Here is a 19,820-nt window from a genome sequence, read left to right as displayed (position 1 = left end):
TTGATTAAAATTCGTGCTATATTCACAATTTTGTTTAATATTATACTGAACATGTAACTGTAAACGCATAAACTAAATATGTATTCATAGTATGAAATAAGAACAACTTATATAATTAAAAAAAAAAAGATATTTATATTATCATTATTTTGAATTTAATAAATAACATGATACCTACCGACTAACTATTATTATTATTCAAATATTCTTACCAACAGAACACCTCTTGTCTTATTACAGATCTTTCAAAATAGATATTTGTCTTATAATTTGGATATGTATATAAATATATATATTTTTAATTTGGGTATTTTTCATTTTGAATTAAGGAGATTTATCTTATACCTATACATCATAGCTCTCTTTCAACTCTCATTTAGGATTTGTCTAGAAATCGAATCAGTGACTTTTAGTCTCTTAATCCTTGAATCGAATCCGAAACATTTTGGTATTTCAAGCTGACTTCTACCATTAAACTATCTTGATGAGTTTTAAATATATTAATATTTCGTAAAATTATATAATTTAAGAGATTATTTGAAAATGAGAATAAAAACAAACATGTCACTTTCATTCATTTATCTTCCCGGAAATGTTAAAGAGTAGCTACATGTGGTGTTCTTAGTCTTCGTCGTCTTCTTCATCGTCTAGATATGAACATAGAAATTGCAGAGTTTATCTTCATCTTCATCATTCATGGAGTAACACCCATTCTACAGCAAGGACAGTGAGCATTAGCATCTAACCATGGAATCAAACATCCCGAATGAAACCGATGTCCACAAGCAATCTGCATAATCTCTCCTACCTTAAACCCCTCCAAACAAATCGCACACTCTTCCTGCTCTCTCCCTGAAGAACACGTAGAAGAAGACGAAGAAGAAGAAGCCACTTTCCTTCCCAATATTAACTTCCCCCATTTCAATCTCTTATTCTTCATCATTCCAATCACATCCTCTGTTCCATTATTATTCCTCACATCATTCCTATCAATCCATAAACAAATTAATAATTGGATAATCAACTCAGTCATAATTAGGTTAGGTTTAGGGTTTACCTTTTAGAATCAGATTTCCATTGAGCTTTAAGCCTTTCATCCAATCTATCTTTAGCAACCCTAGCTACACCTCCTAGCTCTTCAACTTGATAAATCTGATTCGTTGTGTTTCTCTGCTATACATACATATATATTATCCAGATTCAATCAATAACTATAATCAACACAACTAAGAAGAAATAGAATTAGAATTAACATTAAAATTAGTGGAATTACCAGGGCAAAGCTATTATGAGATGCGAAATTGCTCGAATACAAACAGAAAGAAGATCTCCTCGTGGATCCAACCGTTCCAATCGTAGAATCGGAGAAACCGCCTCCAGTCTGATGAAATCGTCGTCTCCGAGCGCTTTCAACTCCAGGAAGCATACCGGCCATTTCTTAATCGACGATGATGATGATACGAAAGAAGAAATCAAACAATATATACATGAAGTTAAGATTCGGATTTGAGATTCATGTTGTTCAAGTGGTGAAGCGGTTGAATCTAGCTATAACAGGAGGAATCATCAATATTTGACAGAGAGGAAATGAAGGAGGGGTCCAGTTCTTCTTCTTAAACAGTTCTTTCTTAATTGCCTTTCAACATCATTCGCTTTCTTTCTTTCTTTGTTTCTCTCTCTTTCTTTCTCAATTATTTGAAAGAAGAATTAGAAGAAATTAATGGTGGAAATCATCAGCCACGAACTTCATCGGAAGTTTCCTTTTCAAATCAAAGAAGACGAAATCAAAACAGGATCTGGCGCCACTGGACGATCTAGATCATATCTTCTTCTTTTTTTTCTTTTATCTAACCGCCATCATTTTATATATAAAATAAATCTAATTTCTTCATTTTTATCTTAAATACTATTATAACAAAAGAATATTTTTAATTAAAAGTGCTTAATTACTTTTTAGAAGATTGAAATTAATTTTTTATATGAGCAATTAAATTTAAGAGATAAAGATACTTGAGTGACCGTCTTTTAATGAACTTTATATTTAAAAAATATCCCAATGTTTTGAGGTAACCAACACTAAAAAAGAATATTTTCAAATTAGTACACTTCTCAAAAAATCTATATCATACTTTTATCTAACCGCCATCGTTTTTACATAAAAAAAATCTTATATTATTTACTAAAAAAATTTGTCCAATAGGCAAAAACAAATTCATCAAATATGAGCAAAATTTGTACTAATTAAGATAAATAGAAAGATATAATGACTATCAGCAACCTCTATCGTGGGGATGTTATTTCGTCGATTATGATAAAATAATCTAGTTCTAATTTGTGAAGTTTAAAGTTGTGACTAACTCGAGAGGGAAGTGACTTTATCGGAGTTGCGGTGGCGATGGCTGCCTACCTCTTGTTTTCTAAGGCGGCTTGGAAATATTAAACCGTCTCTAATGAAAGATCTGATCTCAAAATATTTTCAACGTGATTAGAAATTTGGTTGGAGGTAAGTAAACCCATGTACTTTTTTTTTGAGTATTTTTTAAATACAATGGTAAATGTCTATTTTTAAAATAAAGTGTATTCAGGTGTTTTTATCCATAAATTTAAATATATATTTTTTTTTCAAATTAAACTATAAAGTGAGTGGGAATAAATATTTTGTGAGTGAAATTGACATTACATGAAATATAACTTGAATAAATTTTTTTTATGAGAATTTATTTTGTTCTAAGTTGTTATCAAGATTCAAAAGATTATGTTTATTCTTGTTCCAATGCAATATAACGACTATACCTCATTTTTGAGTGGGAATTTTCAAACTCGAATCATTTAATTTGGTAATAAATGAGTTAAAATTCATAGTCTAATGATTATCCTCGAGTTTCGAGTTTCATGTCTTTCAGTTTGTCTCAAAATTAACTAATTCTAACTAGAGAAGAATTTATGTTAGGTGTTAAATTGTGCTTCAACCCACTCTAATTTTTTTAGGGTAAAAATATGACATGTAGTCGTAACTTCTTAATTTTTTTTCAATTTAATTAACTATTACTTCTCTAATTTTCAAAATAGGACAAAAAGCACGTTTATCAAATCGTTTTGCATAACTTTTTTTTTTAGTTTATCCAATTTTTTTTTCAAGATCACCTCAACTCTAGTTTCTAGATTCGTTCTTAATTATGATGTCCATATTTATTCCTCACTAATACTCCCGTTGTCATTTTCAAATTATTAAAGTAATTTAAGTGAAAATAGATTTATATATTATGATGACCCATGTTTTATTCATCACTAATATTCCGTTGTCATTTTCAATTATTAAATTAATTTAAATGTAAATAGATTTATATAATAAATTAAATATTTTATGGTTGAGAGAATAAACTTCCATCCAAACAAATAAATAAATTAAAATTCATTTTTACAGAGAAATAAATATCTTTTTAAACCAGATCAATAATTAAAAATACAATTTTGTCACATTGGTATAAAAAATGTGGATAAATTTATCAGGGATTGACCTTTCCAATCCTCATAATCCTTTACAATTGAAAATGGTTATGTACTCATGTTTATTATAGTTATTTTTACTATTAATTCTTTGTTTGTTATACTAATGGGCCTTTGGATTACTTTCCAGTTTAATAATAATTACAAATGGGCTTAATTATCTTTAGTCTTGTAGTTTTTTTTTTTTTTTTTCTGTTTTATTTGACTAAACTATTTTTATTGGTAATAGAATTTAAAGTTTTGAATCTCTTAAATATATATTTTTTCAATAAAGATGTATGAGTTAACTGTATAAATATTTTAAACTTTTTTAGTCAGATAAATTTGGTGTTTTGCTTTGCAGTAATTTTATTATTTTAGAATGATATTTATTCTCTTCAATTCATATATCTTTCAAAAGTGAAATGAATTGTCTTATTATTCGTTTTAATTCCTATTAGTGTTAGTCCTCGATCATTTTTGTTTGTCATTTTTCATATGTTTTCGGTTGACCTTTTCTTTTATTTATTTTTACTTTTGTCGCTATTATTTTAATGATTTTTAATACAATATTCTTGTTTTAAAAAATAGCTCTTTGACACATTTTAAAATGACTTGAAACTTAATTATTTATTGAATAATGAATATTAATATGTCAATTAATTCCAACCAAACAATTAAAGATGAATGGTCCCAATTTATGGGGATAACAAAACAAAGAAAGTTACAATCAATCCATTTTTTCCTTTCATAATTATTTACAAATGTTTTTTTTTTTTTTTTAAATTTACAAATCTAACACATTAAAGCAATTTTAATAAATTCGACTTATTGGTTTCTTGAACAAAGTTTTTTTTTTCTTTTTGAAAATTATAATAATAATTTTGATAATCAAATATAATTTTCAGTACAAAACATTTATTTATTTTTGTTTTGGTTAGTTTCGAATAGGTTAGTGTTAGATTAGTTGTATAAATTAAGAAGTATTGTCATTTGAAAACAAACAAGTATATTAGAAATATAATCACCAATATGATGAGGTTGGAAACAAAACATAATAAGATTGCATATTTAAACATTTGTGGTTGGTTTCACCACTTGTAATTGATTGTTTTGGATTAATATACGGTTGTATATATTGTTTAGTTTGAACCGAAATTATTCAAATGCGATCCGTTAGATATATATATTGATAATAATATATTATTATATTATATTATATATTATTCTATACTTATTATATCGTTAACAATATAATTATATTATATATTATTTTATACTTATTATATTCTTATTATATTTAGTAATATAATTTATGTATAAATATCTATCTCATCTTAAATATATGTACAATATTATCTTTTTTCTCTATATTTTAACATGGTATCAGAGTTTAGACAAATTCTAGGTTTTATGGTTGTTTATGGTTTGTATATTTATTTTTAATACTAATATTCACATTGATTCAACTTTAATGAATACGTCTTTCAAATTTGTATTCTCTACCGTTGCTGCTGCCACATGTACTTCATTAAAGAGCACTTTTTCCAAATTTACTTTTAAAGACCTTCAATTACTTTTACAAAAACTTCAAACGGAGAATAAAACTTCAAACGGAGAATGATACTACATCTTCTCCAATCTTATCTTCTCCGGTGTTATCTACACACCAAGTACTTCTACCTCATAGTTTTTTATTTAGAATGTTGTAATCTTATGACTTTTAATTTTTTTCTAACATCCACTAGAAAGTCTATTATTCTGCATGTTGTTAATACTGCTGGTAATATTCTTTTGAATATTCAAATTATTGGTACCGTTCAAATTTTTATATTGTCTTTACCTGAAACATTTTTGTTCTAAAACTCTCGTTAAATATTATTTCTGTTGGACAATTATGTGATCTCGATTTTAATATAACTTTTTCGAGTAATGGTTGTACTATGCAAGATCCTCAAACAAAGAAAATCATTGGAACATGACATAAGGTTGGACGATAGTTTAAATTCACTTCTCTATCTCTTTCATCAGAATTTTTTGTTGGAGCTATCACTTATCAAATTTGGCACTCTCGAGTAGGTCACCATTTTATAGATCGTTTGAGTTCTTTGGTTCTTTAGTCTCTATTAAGACCGAAACTTTTGATTATGTTTCTTGTGAGTTTTCTAAAGAACACGATTTACCTTTTTTCCTAATGATTCTAATTCCTTGGCACATTTTGATATGATTAACTCTAATATTTGGGATTCTACACCACATATGAATATGAGTAGTTTGAAATATTATGTGATATTTATTAACGATTTTTTTGGTTATACATGGATCTATTGGATGCGTAATATGTCTGAATTATCCTCAATTTACATACAGTTTGCTAATATGATTCATACTTAGTCTTCCTCCAAAGTTAAAATCTTGCAAACTAATAATTCAATGGAATACAAAGACACAAAATTCATAGAGTTTTTAGCACAAGAGATCACAATTATTCAAAAATCTTGTCTCGGAACTTCTCAACAAAATGGTCGGGCATAATGAAAACATAGACACATTCTTAATAATTGTGTCCGGTTATTTTGTTGAGAAGTTCGAGGACAAGATCTTTGAATAATTGTGCCCTCTTGTGCAAGAAACTCTATAAATTTTGTGTCTTTGTATTCCAATGCATTATTAGTGCGCAAAATTTTAATTTTGAAGGAAAATTGAGTCTGAATCATATTAGTAAACTGAATGTAAATTGAAAGAAATTCAGACATATTACGCATCCAATAAATCCATGTATAACGAGAAAAATCGTTAATAAATATCACATAATATTTCAAACCACCCATAATTTTTGTGCATGACCTAAATATTAGAGTGAATCATATCAAAATGTGCTAATAAAATAGAATCATTATGAAAAAATGTAAAGCGTGTCCTTTAAAAAGCTTACAAGAAACACAATCAAAAGTTTCGACCTTAATAGGCCTAAAGAACTATTGGAAATTAAAGAACTCAAACGATCCGTAGAAGGGTGACCTAATTAAGAGTGTCAAATTTGAGAAGTGATAGCTCCAACAAAAAATTGTGATGAAAGAGATAGAGAAGTGAGTTCAAAAAATCGTCTAATCTTACGTCATGTTCCAATGATTTTCTTTGTATGAGGATCTTGAAAACGCAACCATTACTCGAAAAAGTTATGTTAAAATCGAGATTACATATATACTTTTTCAACATAAATAAGATTTCACGAAAGTTTTGAAACAAAAAATATTTCCGGTTAAGTACAATATAAAAGTTTTGAGCGATACCAATTATTTGAACATTCAAAGTAGTATTATTAGCAGTATGAACAACATGCGAAATAATAGGTTTTCTAATATTTCTAGTGGATGTGAGAAAAGAGGATTTTGAAGTCATATGATTACAACACCCTAAATAAAAAACTATGAGGTATAAATACCTTGTGTGGTAGATAACACTAGAAAAGATGAGATTGGAGAATATGTAGTACGATGATTCGATTGAAGTTTTTATAAAAGTGATTTAAGATCTTTAAAAGAGAATTTGAGAAAAATATTTCTAATGAAGTACTTGTGGCAGCAACAACGATAAGAATGTAAATTTGGAAGACTTATTCAATAAAGTTGAATCAATGTGAACATCAATATTCAGAAATCACATGTAAGAGAAAAGCTTTGGAGATACGATCGGCACGATCGACACAGTTGACACATCACAATCGACGGCACGATCAACACGGTTGACACAACACAATCGACGGTACGATCGACACGAACGACACGATCGTCACGAACGACACGATCGTCACGAACAATACAATTCACAAAAATGGCACGATTGACATAGCCACAAAATCCCCTATTTCGCAAGCGCTAATAGGGTTTCAATCGTACAGATCGCGCTTCGTTATATTCGCCGCGGCACGAGCGACACAGTCAATACCGCACAATCGAAGTCAAGATCGGCACAAACGACACAATCGCCACGAACGACACGATCGGTAGTGTCGTGGAAACCCCGGTTGGATCATTCACAAGCGGCGCTAGGGTTTAAACCGTTCTAATCGCGCATTGCGATAAATGTCGTTGTTTGAATCCGTCTGCTTTTTCCATTTAGAATCAGAAAACATGAAAGCTTCTGCAATAGGGAATCTTTCTTTTTTGTCAACCTTTGGCTCAAGCCTGACCAATTCTCTTAAACAGACACCTAAAGTATCAAATTTCTGCTCCACTCACCCAAAGAAAGTCTAGGATGCAGATAACCAACAGGAAGGAAATAGGGGCACATACCCCATTACGTTTCATAAAAACAAAGACACGCTGGCTAAAGAAGGAAAAGATGACACTCCTGAATTCGTGAGCAAGAGCATAAATGTTAACTCTGGAAAAATTTCAGGTATGCCTTCTTCCACTATAGCATTCGATAATTCTATTAAGATGAATGTCAACGAAAATAAGAGCAAAAATGAAATACATACTGATTGTCCAAATAAACAAACTTTTTCAAATGAATTTGTTGCTGATTTTTTTGGGAATCAGAATCAAATTGATAAAACTAGTAAGTCATAGAGGAAAAAAAGAAAGCAAACTAAAACAAAGGTGGCCAGAAAGAAGAAGGAAATTATAGAGGAACAAAAGGAAAATAGTGCAGTCTTGAAGAAATCAGGGTTGGAAACAACTGTCAAAATAATGCAATAAACAAGAAAGCCGGGGAAATAGGGGAAACCGAAGAGAAGGCAAAAGGCAAATGGAGGGTTGATTTTAATGAGAGGGAAAACCTCAAAGGGTTGAGAAATCAAATTTTAAGGATGCTGATGCAAGCTAAGAATTGAGAAATGATTATCAACAAAGAAAGGGCTCAACAAATCACTATTCAGGTAAACATGCACTACCTACAAGATTGGAACCTTCTAAAAAGAAGTAGTATGATATTATTGTTTTATATGAGTAATTAAATTTAAGAGATAAAGATACTTGAGTAGTGTCCCGTCTTTTAGGGAATAAATACTTTACTTTGTATTTAAAAAATATCTCAATGTTTATCTTCGACCAATTTTCGTTAACCCATTCTAAAAATATTTTCAGATTAGCGTATTCTACAAAATCTAGATCCTATTTTCTTTTACTTTTATCTAACTGCAAAAACATAAAAAAAAATCTTATATTATTTGTTATAAAATTTGTCCAATAGGCAAAATCTAATTCATGAGTAAAATTTGTACTGAGATAAATATAAAGATATAATGACCATCCAAATGAGCCTCACAATCTCTATCACGAGGGTTGTTGATTCTGCTGATTATGAGAAGCTCTGGCTTGTGAAGTTCAAAGTTGTGGCCAACTTGAGAGGAAAGTGACTTTATCGGAGTTGCGGGAAGATGGCTGCCTGCTGCCTCTCATTTTCTAAGGCGGCTGCTGGTGATCAGAAATTTAGTTGGAGGTAAGTAAACACATGTACTTTTTTTCAGTATTTTTAAAACATGAAGATAAATGTCTATTTTCTAAAATATAGTGTACTCAAGTGTTTTTATTCATAAATTTAATTTTTTTTATTTTAAATTAAACTATAAAGTGAGTGGGAATAAATATTGTGAGTTTGAAATTGACATCACATAAAATATAACTTGAATAAACTTTTTTTTATGAGAATTTATTTTATTCTACTTGTTAAGTTGTTGTCAAGATTTAAAAAAGATTATGTTTATTCTTGTTCCATTCTTGTTCCAATGCAATATGACATTATACCTCAATTTTGAGTGGAAATTTTCTAACTCGAATAATTTACTTTGGTAATAAATGGAGTTAAAATTCATGGTCTAATGATTATCCTCGAGTTTCATGTTGGAAGTTATTCAGTTTGTCTCAAAATTAGTTAATTGTAACCATGGACGAATCTATGTTATGTTAGGACTTAGGACTTAAGTGTGCTTCACCCTATTCTGATTTTTTTTATGGTAAAAATATATAGTTATAATTTCTTAATATTTTTTTAATTTAATTAACTATTATTTCTCTAATTTTTAAAATATGAAACTCACATTTATTTACTCGTTTTGCATAATTATATTTTTTTTATTTTCTTAAATTTATCACATTTCTTTTTCAAGTCCATCCCAACTCTAGTATTTAGATTCGTCCCTAATTGTAATGACCTATATTTTATTCATCACTAATATTTCCTTTGTCATTTTCAAATTATTAAAGTAATTTAAGTGGAAATAGATTTATATATTGTGATGACCCATGTTTTATTCATCACTAATACTCCGTTGTCATTTTCAACTTATTAAAGTAATTTTAAGTGGAAATAGATTTGTACAAGAGGTTAAATGTCTTATTTTTGAGAGAATAAACTTCCATCCAAGCAAATAAATGAAATAATATTCATTTTACAGACAAATAAATATCATTTTAAACCAAATCAATTATTAAAAATACAATTTTGTCACATTGTTATAAAAAATGTGGACAAATTTATTAGGGATTGACCTTTCCAATCCTCATAATCTAGTAAGCATGAGTGCTTCGTTTCTGTAGCGCACTGCGCGCTTCGGGGGTGCGGCTGGGAGTGCGTACGGGGTGCGCCACTTGGCGTATCCCAGAATCGAAGGTGAGGGGTGCGGGGTACAAGAATGGGGTGCAGGAATGGCATATTCAGTAAATATGAGTTCCAAAATATTAAAAAAAACCCAAATTAAAAAAACCATCAAATATTAAATATGACTATGAGTTTCCAACCCCCAAATTAAAAAACTTAATCTCTACGGTGCTTCTCTCTCGGCTGTCTATCTTCCACTATTAGGTTAGTTCTTCTTCTTCTGCGTGAGAGGGAGATTATAGGCTATAGCAAATAGAATCAATGGCTTCCTCTAACTCAGTTTCAAGTACGACAGCCACTCCAAGCCAACAAAGTTCAGCATAATCCTTTACATTTGAAAATGGTTAAGTCTATTATAGTTAACTTTACTATTAATTCTTGGTTTGTTATGCTAATGGGCCTTTGGATTACTTTCCAGTTTAATAATAATTACAAATGGGCTTAATTATCTTTAGTCTTGTAGTTTTTTTTTTCTGTTTTATTTGACTAAACTATTTTTATTGGTAATAGAATTTAAAGTTTTGAATCTCTTAAATATATATTTTTTCAATAAAGATGTATGAGTTAACTATATAAATATTTTAAACATTTTTAGTCACATAAATGTGGTGTTTTGCTTCTTGCAGTAATTTTACTATCTTAGAATGAGATTTACTCTCTTGATCTTGTTTGTCATACGGTAGTAATTTATATATCTTTCAAAAGTGGAATGAAGTTGTCTTATATTTCGATTTAGTTTATATTAGTATTAGTCCTCGATAAATTTTGTTGGTCATTTTTCATATGTTTTCGGTTGGCCTTTTCTTTTATTTTTTTTACTCTTGTCTTTATTATTTTAATTATTTTTAATACAATATTCTTGTTTTAAAAATAACTCTTTCATAAAATGACTTGAAACTTAATTATTTATTGAATAATGAATATTATTAATATGTCAATTAATTCCAACCAAACAATTAAAGATGAATGGTCCCAATTTCAACAACATGGATAACAAAACAAAGAAAGTTACAATCAATCCATTTTTTTCTTTCATAATTACTTGCAAATGTTTTTTTAATTTACAAATCTAACACTTTAAAGCATTTTTTTGAGCCAAAATATAATAATAATTTTGATAATCAAATATGATTTTCAGTAGAAAACATTTATTTATTTTTGGTTAGTTTCGAATAGGTTAGTGTTAGATTAGTTGTATAAATTAAGAAGTATTGCCATTTGAAAACAAACAAGTATATTAGAAATATAATCACAATATGATGAGGTTGGAAACAAAACATAATAAGATTGCATTTTAACATTTGTGGTTGGTTTCATCACTTGTAATTGATTGTTTTGGATTAATATACGATTGTAACATTTGTGGTTGGTTTCATCACTTGTAATTGATTGTTTTGGATTAATATACGATTGTATATATTGTTTAGGAGTAATGATATATACAGAAACCTTATACAGCACCTTCGCATAGCACCTAACTCATTTGGAAAGAAAGAAAAAATATATCTTAAAAAAAATAAAAGAGAGAAAAATATTTTCTCTATCTTTCCAAATAAGGTAGGTGCTATGCGAATGTGCTGTATAAGAGTGCTGTATATATCATTACTCATTATTTAGCTTGAACAAAAAATATTCAATGTGACCAGTTAGATATATATTATTAATAATATATTATTATATTATATTATATATTATTTTATACTTATTATATTGTTAACCATATATAATTATATTATGTTATATTGTATATTATTTTATACTTATTATATTCCTATTATATTTAGTAATATAATTTATGTATAAATATTTATCTCATCTTAAATATATATATAATATTATTCTTTTTCTCTATATTCTAACATGGTATCAGAGTTTAGACTCTAGGTTCTATGGTTGTTTATGGTTTGTGTATTTATTTTTGAATACTGATATTCACATTGATTCAACTTTAATGAATACGTCTTTCAAATTTTTATTCTTTACCGTTGTTGTTGCCACATGTACTTCATTAAAGAGCACTTTTTCCAAATTTACTTTTAAAGACCTTCAATTACTTTTACAAAACCTTCAAACGGAGAATGGTATTACATCTTCTCCAATCTTATCTTCTTCGGTGTTATCTACGACACCAGGTACTTATACCTCATAGTTTTTGATTTAGAATGTTGTAATCTTATGACTTTTGAATCTTTTTTTCTCACATTCACAAGAAAGTCTATTATTTTGATTGTTGTTCATACTATTGATAATACTATTTTGAATGTTCAAATTGTTGGTACCGTTCAAACTTTTATATTGTCCTTACCTGAAACATTTTTGTTCTAAAATCCTCGTTAAATCTTATTTCTGTTGAACAATTATGTGATCTCGATTTTAACATAATTTTTTTTAGTAATGGTTGTGCTTGTGCTGTGTAAGATCCTATAACAAAGAAAATCATTGGAACATGACATAAGGTTGGACGATAGTTTGAATTCACTTCTCTATCTCTTCCATCACAATTTTTTGTTGGAGCTATCACTTATCAAATTTGACACTCTCGATTAGGTCACCATTCTATAGATCGTTTGAGTTCTTTAATTTCTAGTGGTTCTTTAGTCTCTATTAAGACCGAAAATTTTGATTATGTTTTTTTGTGAGTTTTCTAAAGAACACGCTTTACATTTTTTCCCAATGATTCTAATTCCTTAGCACATTCTGATATGATTAACTCTAATATTTGGGATTCTACACCACATATGCATATGAGTAGTTTGAAATATTATGTGATATTTATTAACGATTTTTTTTGGTTATACATGCATCTATTGGATGCGTAATAGGTATGAATTGTCCTCAATTTACATATAGTTTGCTAATATGATTCATACTTAGTCTTCCTCCAAAATTAAAATCTTGCACACTAATAATTCAATGGAATAAAAAGACACAACATTCATAGAGTTTCTAGCACAAAAGAGCACAATTATTCAAAGATCTTGTCTTGGAACTACTCACCAAAATGGTCGGCATAATGAAAACATAGACACATTCTTAATAATTGTGTCCGGTTATTTTGTTGAGAAGTTCTAGGAAAAGATCTTTGAATAATTGTGCCCTCTTGTGCAAGAAACTCTATAAATTTTGTGTCTTTGTATTCCATTGCATTATCAGTGCGCAAAATTTAATTTTGAAGGAAAATTGAGTCTGAATCATATTTGTAAACTGAATGTAAATTGAAAGCAAATCAAACATATTACGCATCCAATAGATCCATGTATAACGAGAAAAATCGTCAATAAATATCACATAATATTTCAATCCACCCATAGTTTATGTGGTGCATGACCTAAATATCAGAGTGAATCATATCAAAATGTGCTAACAAAATAGTATCATTATGAATAAATGTAAGTGTGTCCTTTAGAAAGCTCACAAGAAACACAATCAAAAGTTTCAGCCTTAATAGGCCTAAAGAACCATTGGAAATTAAAAAAATCAAACGATCTGTAGAAGGGTGACCTAATTAAGAGTGTCAAATTTGAGAAGTGATAGCTCCAACAAAAATTTGTGATGGAAGAGATAGAGAAGTGAGTTCAAAAAATCGTCTAACCTTACGTCATGTTCCAATGATTTTCTTTGTTTGAGGATCTTGAAAACGCAACCATTACTCGAAAAAATTATGTTAAAATCGTGATTACATATATAGTTTTCCAACAAAAATAAGATTTAACGAAAGTTTTTGAAACAAAAAATATTTCAGGTAAGGAAAATATAAAAATTTGAGCGGTACCAAATGTTTGAACATTCAAAGTAGTATTATTAGCAGTATGAATAACATGCGGAATAATAGGTTTCTAATATTTCTAGTGGATGTGAGAAAAGAGAATTCAGAAGTCATATGATTACAACATACTAAATCAAAAAACCATGAGGTAGAAATACCTGGTGTGGTAGATAACACTAGAAAAGATGAGATTGAAGAAGATGTAGTACAATGATTCGATTGAAGTTTTTGTAAAAGTGATTGAAGATCTTTAAGAGAGATTTTGAGAAAAATGTTCTCTAATGAATTACTTGTGGCAACAACAATGATAGCGAATGCAAATTTGGAAAACTTATTTATTAAAGTTGAATCAATGTGAATATCAATATTCAGAAATAAAAATACACAAACCCTTAACGATCATAAAACCTAGAGTCTAAGATCTGATATCATGTTAGAATATAGAGAAAGAGAATAATATTGTTTTTTCTTGTCACATCTCTCATTTCATGGAGAAGTAAGAAACAAACGATTGTTTGTCGCTCTAGTACAGAATTTGAATATCGTGTTTTTCAGATACTACGGAGCTTCTCTGGCTATGATAGTTACTCCAAGATATTAGTGTTCATTCATCCTCTGGTATTTCTATCTTCTGTTATTAATAGTGCAATGCAGATTACTCATAATGATATATTTCACGATCGTATTAAACACATCGAAATTGATTGTCATCTAACACGATATCATGTCATTAATGGTACCATACAATTGATTCTTTTTTCTTCGCAAACTTAGATTGCCGACAATATATTCGGTCTAAAACTTTTATATAAAAATGAGTGAATATTAGGTAGTGATTTAAGAAAAAAAAATGGTGGACAAGCCGAAGCATAAGTTGCATATAGTGTCAAGTCGAACTGAAAATATCCAATCAACAGTTGCATATATGATTGGATATAAAATTTTGATTTAAAAAGGTAATGAATATTATGGTCAAATATAAAGTATATTAAAATGATCAAACCAATTTACTCAAAATATTTTAACTAATATGTTATAAACAAATTTTATTTAATAAAAAAATTATGAAAATATTCTTATTTTATAAAACTAATCAATATAATCTAACTTATTTGAAACTATCACAAATATAAAATGTTTTCTAAAAATTATATATTTCATTATCATTATTATTTGAAAGAAGACAACCAACGAAAACAACATCTCATCAAAATACAATTAAATACAATTTCTAGATCATATCTTTCTTTTTTTTTCTTTTAACCAACCGCCATCATTCTACATAAAAAAAATCTTATTTTTAAAACCTTATTATACATTAAATTAAATATATTACAATGTAAGTGGTTAATTATTTTTTCAAAGATTGAAATCATTGTTAACAAACAGTTACATATGGGTAATTAAATTTAAATGATTTTTTTTTTTGCTTTCAAATTAAGCTTATAAAGTGAGTGGGAATAAATACTTTTTGAGATTGAAATTGACATTACATAAATATAGCTTCAATTAACTTTTTTTTATGAGAATTTATTTTACTTTACTTGTCAAGTTATTATCAAGATCCAACCGATTATGATTATGTTTATTCTTGTTCCAATGTAATAGGACAACTATACCTCAATTTTGGGTGGGAATTTTCCAATTCGAATAATTTGTTTGGGTAATAAATGTTATTAACATTCATGGTGTAATGATTATCCAAGAGTGAATTCTATTTTGAAAGTGTTCTTGTATCTTTTTTTTCAAAATGAGTTGTGAGTAGGGTTGGATCTATGTTATGATTAGGTTGGTTTCAGTTCATTTGAATATTTCGTTTACGGTAAAAATGTGACATTCTTCCTAATTTTTTAATATTTTCAATTTAATTAATTATATATTTCTTTAATCTAAAGAAATAGCAAAACTCAAATTTATCGACTCAAATTTATCGACTCGTTTTATCCATAATTTTATCTTTATTTTTGTAAATTTATTTAAAAAAAAAAAATTCAAATTCACTCCAACTATAATTGCTGAAATTCGTTCTTAATTGTGACGATTTAGATTGTATTCATCACTACTGATATTCTTTTTTTTTTTTTTTGTCATTTTCAACTAATTAAGGTAATTTAAGTAGAAATAGTTCTATATAAGAGATCAAATGTTACGATTTTTATTAAAAATGTCTTAAGTAAGAACAGTTGTGCTTTTTTAATAATAATTTCGTATTTAGACAAATTAATTAATTAATCTTCATGCTGGTTAATAACTCTTTCTTTGTTGTGCTAATGGGCCTTTGGATTACTTTCCATGCTTGTTAATAATTCCAAATGGGCTTAATTATCTTTTGTCTCATAATTCTTATAGTATTTTTTTCTATTTTATTTGAGCTAAACTATTTTTATTGGTAATTTAATTATTATTTTTTTATCAATGAATCTGTATGAGTTATAACTATATTTAAACTTTTTTAGTCACATAAATTTGGTCTTGAAGTAATTTTACTATATTATAATAAGATTTACTCTCTTAATCTTGTTTTTCATAGACAACCATTCTTATATCTTTCAAAAGTGGAATAAAGTTATCTTATTATTCGAATTAAGTGAAAAATATTAGTCCTAATTAATTTTATATGTCACCATTCATTTGTTTTTGGTTTGTTTTTTATTTTATTTTTTACTTTTTGTTCGTTATTACTTAAATGATTTTTAATACAATATTATTATTTTAAAAAATAGTTCTTTCATATATTTAAATAAGGTTCCAATAACCGAATACTTTTGTCTCAACAATGTTCAAAGAATTTAGGAAGAGAAGTATGAAAATTATAAAGAGTTGAAAGATCTTAATGATATATTTTGATGAATTTAATCCACATAGTTGTTAGATAAATGAATTGAGGTCTATGCATCTAAACCTACTCCACATGGTCTTTATTTATTTATTTATTTATTTATTTGGATGAGTACATTTTAATTTAAAAATGTTTTAGATTAGTACTAACAATGATTAAAAAGTACGGAAAAAATGTGAGAAGAAGACATTTGCATTAGACTAAATAACATTTAACAATTTAAAAAGATATCATGAAAGATTTAATGACGATATTAAGTTTATTTTGGGGAGAAAGTTTGAAATGAGTAAAATATTTATAATAAAAGTCAATTCTCGACAATATATATAAGGTCTAGCCACGATATGAATTAGTTGATGTCATTCATTCTTGTATAGCTTGTGACGAACTCTTATAATAATAAAATTAAAAAATTGATAGTAATAATTTTGAAAATAACTAAAGTTTATCAAAAATAACCCAAAACGAAATTAGACCTAAGAACTTGTTGATTTAATTTTTAAAAATTAAAATAATTATAAAATTGTTTTTGGAGAAAGTTATGTGTGTTTAACAACATTTATTACCTTCTATTAAAATAACTTTAAACTTAATTATTTATTGAATAATGAATATCAATATATCAATTAATTCCAACCAAATAATTTGAGATGAATGGTCCCAATTGTAATTATATATGTACAATTGATTTTTTTTTTTTTTTTTGAATTTTTCAAGCATGAGAAAGCATTCTTAGTAAACTCGATATGTTGGTTTCTTAGAGACATAAACTATTTCATATTTCAATTTTATATTTTTCTAATTTCAATTTAATAATATTAATTATGAAATAAGTTTGTTTGACTATGGATTGTGTGTATTTTATCTTTTGCACCGGTTAACAACTTTTAAAAATGGTGAATAAAATCAATTGAAAAGACATGAAAATAAGAAAATAAACACCTAATTTAGGTTAAGTTTTAAAATAATTTTTATTAAGATATGTGGTCGAAACTATAAAATAAAAGTCATAGTCGACTTATTACTATATAATCAATTAATGAGGACCTGCATTGTACATAACACATCTTTATAATTATATATTTAAATTCAACCCATGCTATTCTTTTTCAGGAGACACTTTATTTTTTTTTATTAGAAATCTTATCAATGTTAGCCTGTATATTTTATTTGTCTATTTATAAAATAATTTGTTATAAGATATTTTTTTTATAGTTTTATAAAATAACTATGAAAATGTCTTCTTCTTTTTCATGTAATTATCCTATTTATTTTATTTTTAATTTATGAAATTAATACAACCACTTTTAGGTATGATCTCATTTTGTTTTTTAGTAGAAATCAAAGATCACAATAAATATTGATAAACTAGTTTAAATTCATTTATTAGTATTTTTATTTTGTTTTAGTATACTCTTTCCTACTAAAATATATCTTGTTTTATTTTGGTCAAATAGACTAAAGCCACCATCTATTACCATGATATATTTTTCTTAATATATATAAAAAAAAAAAACTTGTTCAACAAACAAGCTATTAATTGATAATTCTATCTATTTTATTTTCAAATAACCTAAATTATTACAACCTCTAAAGTTACTAAAGAGAACATTGAAACCACCTACACCCTTATGAGATTTTATATTTTCGATCAAGTACAAATTTTTTAAGAAGATTAGAAAAACTTCATTTAAATCGGAACGTTCTTAATGAGAATGAAATATAATTTTTTTATTAGTTCACGATACCTAAAAGGTGTAAATAAACTAATTATATGATGTTTGGGTTTGGTGTGTTGCAAAGAAACCCAAATAGGGTTCCTTTGAAGTTATGTGTTTTGACTTATTAATTTTCCAATGATTTCAGTTTATCATATTCACTTCATTTGCTTAGGTCCATTCTATATACATCTTCCATTGGAATTTGGAAATAATATATAGTTTGACTATCCAAATGTGTGCATCTTAAATATTCTTCATAGATTTAATGAATTTGAATTGATTTTTTTGACAAATAAAAAGAATTCTTTTATAAATTAGATCAATGTGAACGGAGGCTTTCTTTCACGTCCCTAATATAATTCTTCAATTTTGATGGCTTAATTGGTCATATCATACATAATCACACGTGAATACATAATTTGAGAACTTAATTAATGACGATTTCAATTCGACTAAATTAATTGCTAAAATTTTGAAAATAAATCTTCTGTAATTTAACTATTTGTGAGGATGATGTATGAACAAGAAATATCATCGTCTATTGAATTATTACTTGGATCCGAAATTATTTGATTTAAATTTTTTTAAAGATAAAGAACGGGGATTTGAAAAGTTAATTAATTGAGTAAAATGGCTTCATTTATTAAATATTTGGCGAAAAACATGAAATTAATTAAAAAAATAAAATCATAGTAAAGAAAAGTGGTAATACATACCATGCCAATAATTTTTCTCTGAACAATACATTTTATTAAAATGGTAGAATTTATTAGATTATTATGGGAGAAATGTAAATTTATATCATTGTGTAATTAATTGCATCTTTCATTTAATATCTACAAATATACATAAATTGTGTAAATTGTTAAACTTAATGCTTACTTTAAAATGAAATGTCACAAAAAAAATATGTAAAAAGTAAATGAGATTTTAAAGATATTAGACAATAGGTTTTCACAATTATTTGATTAGAACTTATTTTTTAGATAGATCAACATTTTAGAATGAAATAATTCATTTCTTAAGATCATGGTTCAAATTTTCACACACAAAAAAAAAAAAAATTATTTTCAATATACTAATTCAGGTTGAGTAGTATCCAATGGCTTATTTTAATATTGTTAAAATAAACATTAGAAATTAAAAACATAAGACAACCTACCTATATACATTTATCAATTGACTTTCAATTTTTATTTAAAATTTTCTAAATGAAAAATGAAAATAGAAGTATCATGATATTTTTGACCGATATTTTATTTATTTTCCCAAATTTAAAAACATAACTCAAATTACTTTATTGGTTAAATTTAATAACTTATTTATCTCAATAATTAGCTAAACTATATTTTCTTTCCAAATTAAGTAAATATTAAAAAACAATATTGACAAAGTTAATTAACAA

General features: G+C 27.0%; 1 protein-coding gene across 2 annotated transcripts; it reads right to left on the bottom strand.

Annotated features, from left to right (window-relative positions):
* Positions 1 to 504: 504 nt before the first annotated feature.
* On the bottom strand, positions 505 to 1,676 carry LOC124942068 (probable E3 ubiquitin-protein ligase RHY1A). 2 transcript variants are annotated; one of them, XM_047482479.1, is made up of 3 exons: positions 1,274 to 1,676; positions 1,058 to 1,173; positions 505 to 986 (listed from the first exon to the last, which is right to left on the bottom strand). In XM_047482479.1, the coding sequence occupies exons 1-3, from the start codon at positions 1,433 to 1,435 to the stop codon at positions 695 to 697; spliced, it is 570 nt and encodes a 189-aa protein (XP_047338435.1). In that variant the 5' UTR covers positions 1,436 to 1,676; the 3' UTR covers positions 505 to 694. The 2 variants fall into 2 exon arrangements, with proteins under 2 accessions (XP_047338435.1, XP_047338436.1); XM_047482480.1 differs by having other exon boundaries at positions 1,058 to 1,170; positions 1,274 to 1,674.
* Between the last annotated feature and the right edge of the window lie 18,144 nt (positions 1,677 to 19,820).

The sequence above is a fragment of the Impatiens glandulifera genome, chromosome 6 (assembly GCF_907164915.1).
Source record: "Impatiens glandulifera chromosome 6, dImpGla2.1, whole genome shotgun sequence".
Taxonomy (NCBI): domain Eukaryota; kingdom Viridiplantae; phylum Streptophyta; class Magnoliopsida; order Ericales; family Balsaminaceae; genus Impatiens; species Impatiens glandulifera.
The sequence above is the reverse complement of the archived record's forward strand: the minus strand, read 5'-3'. Positions and strand labels throughout refer to the sequence as shown.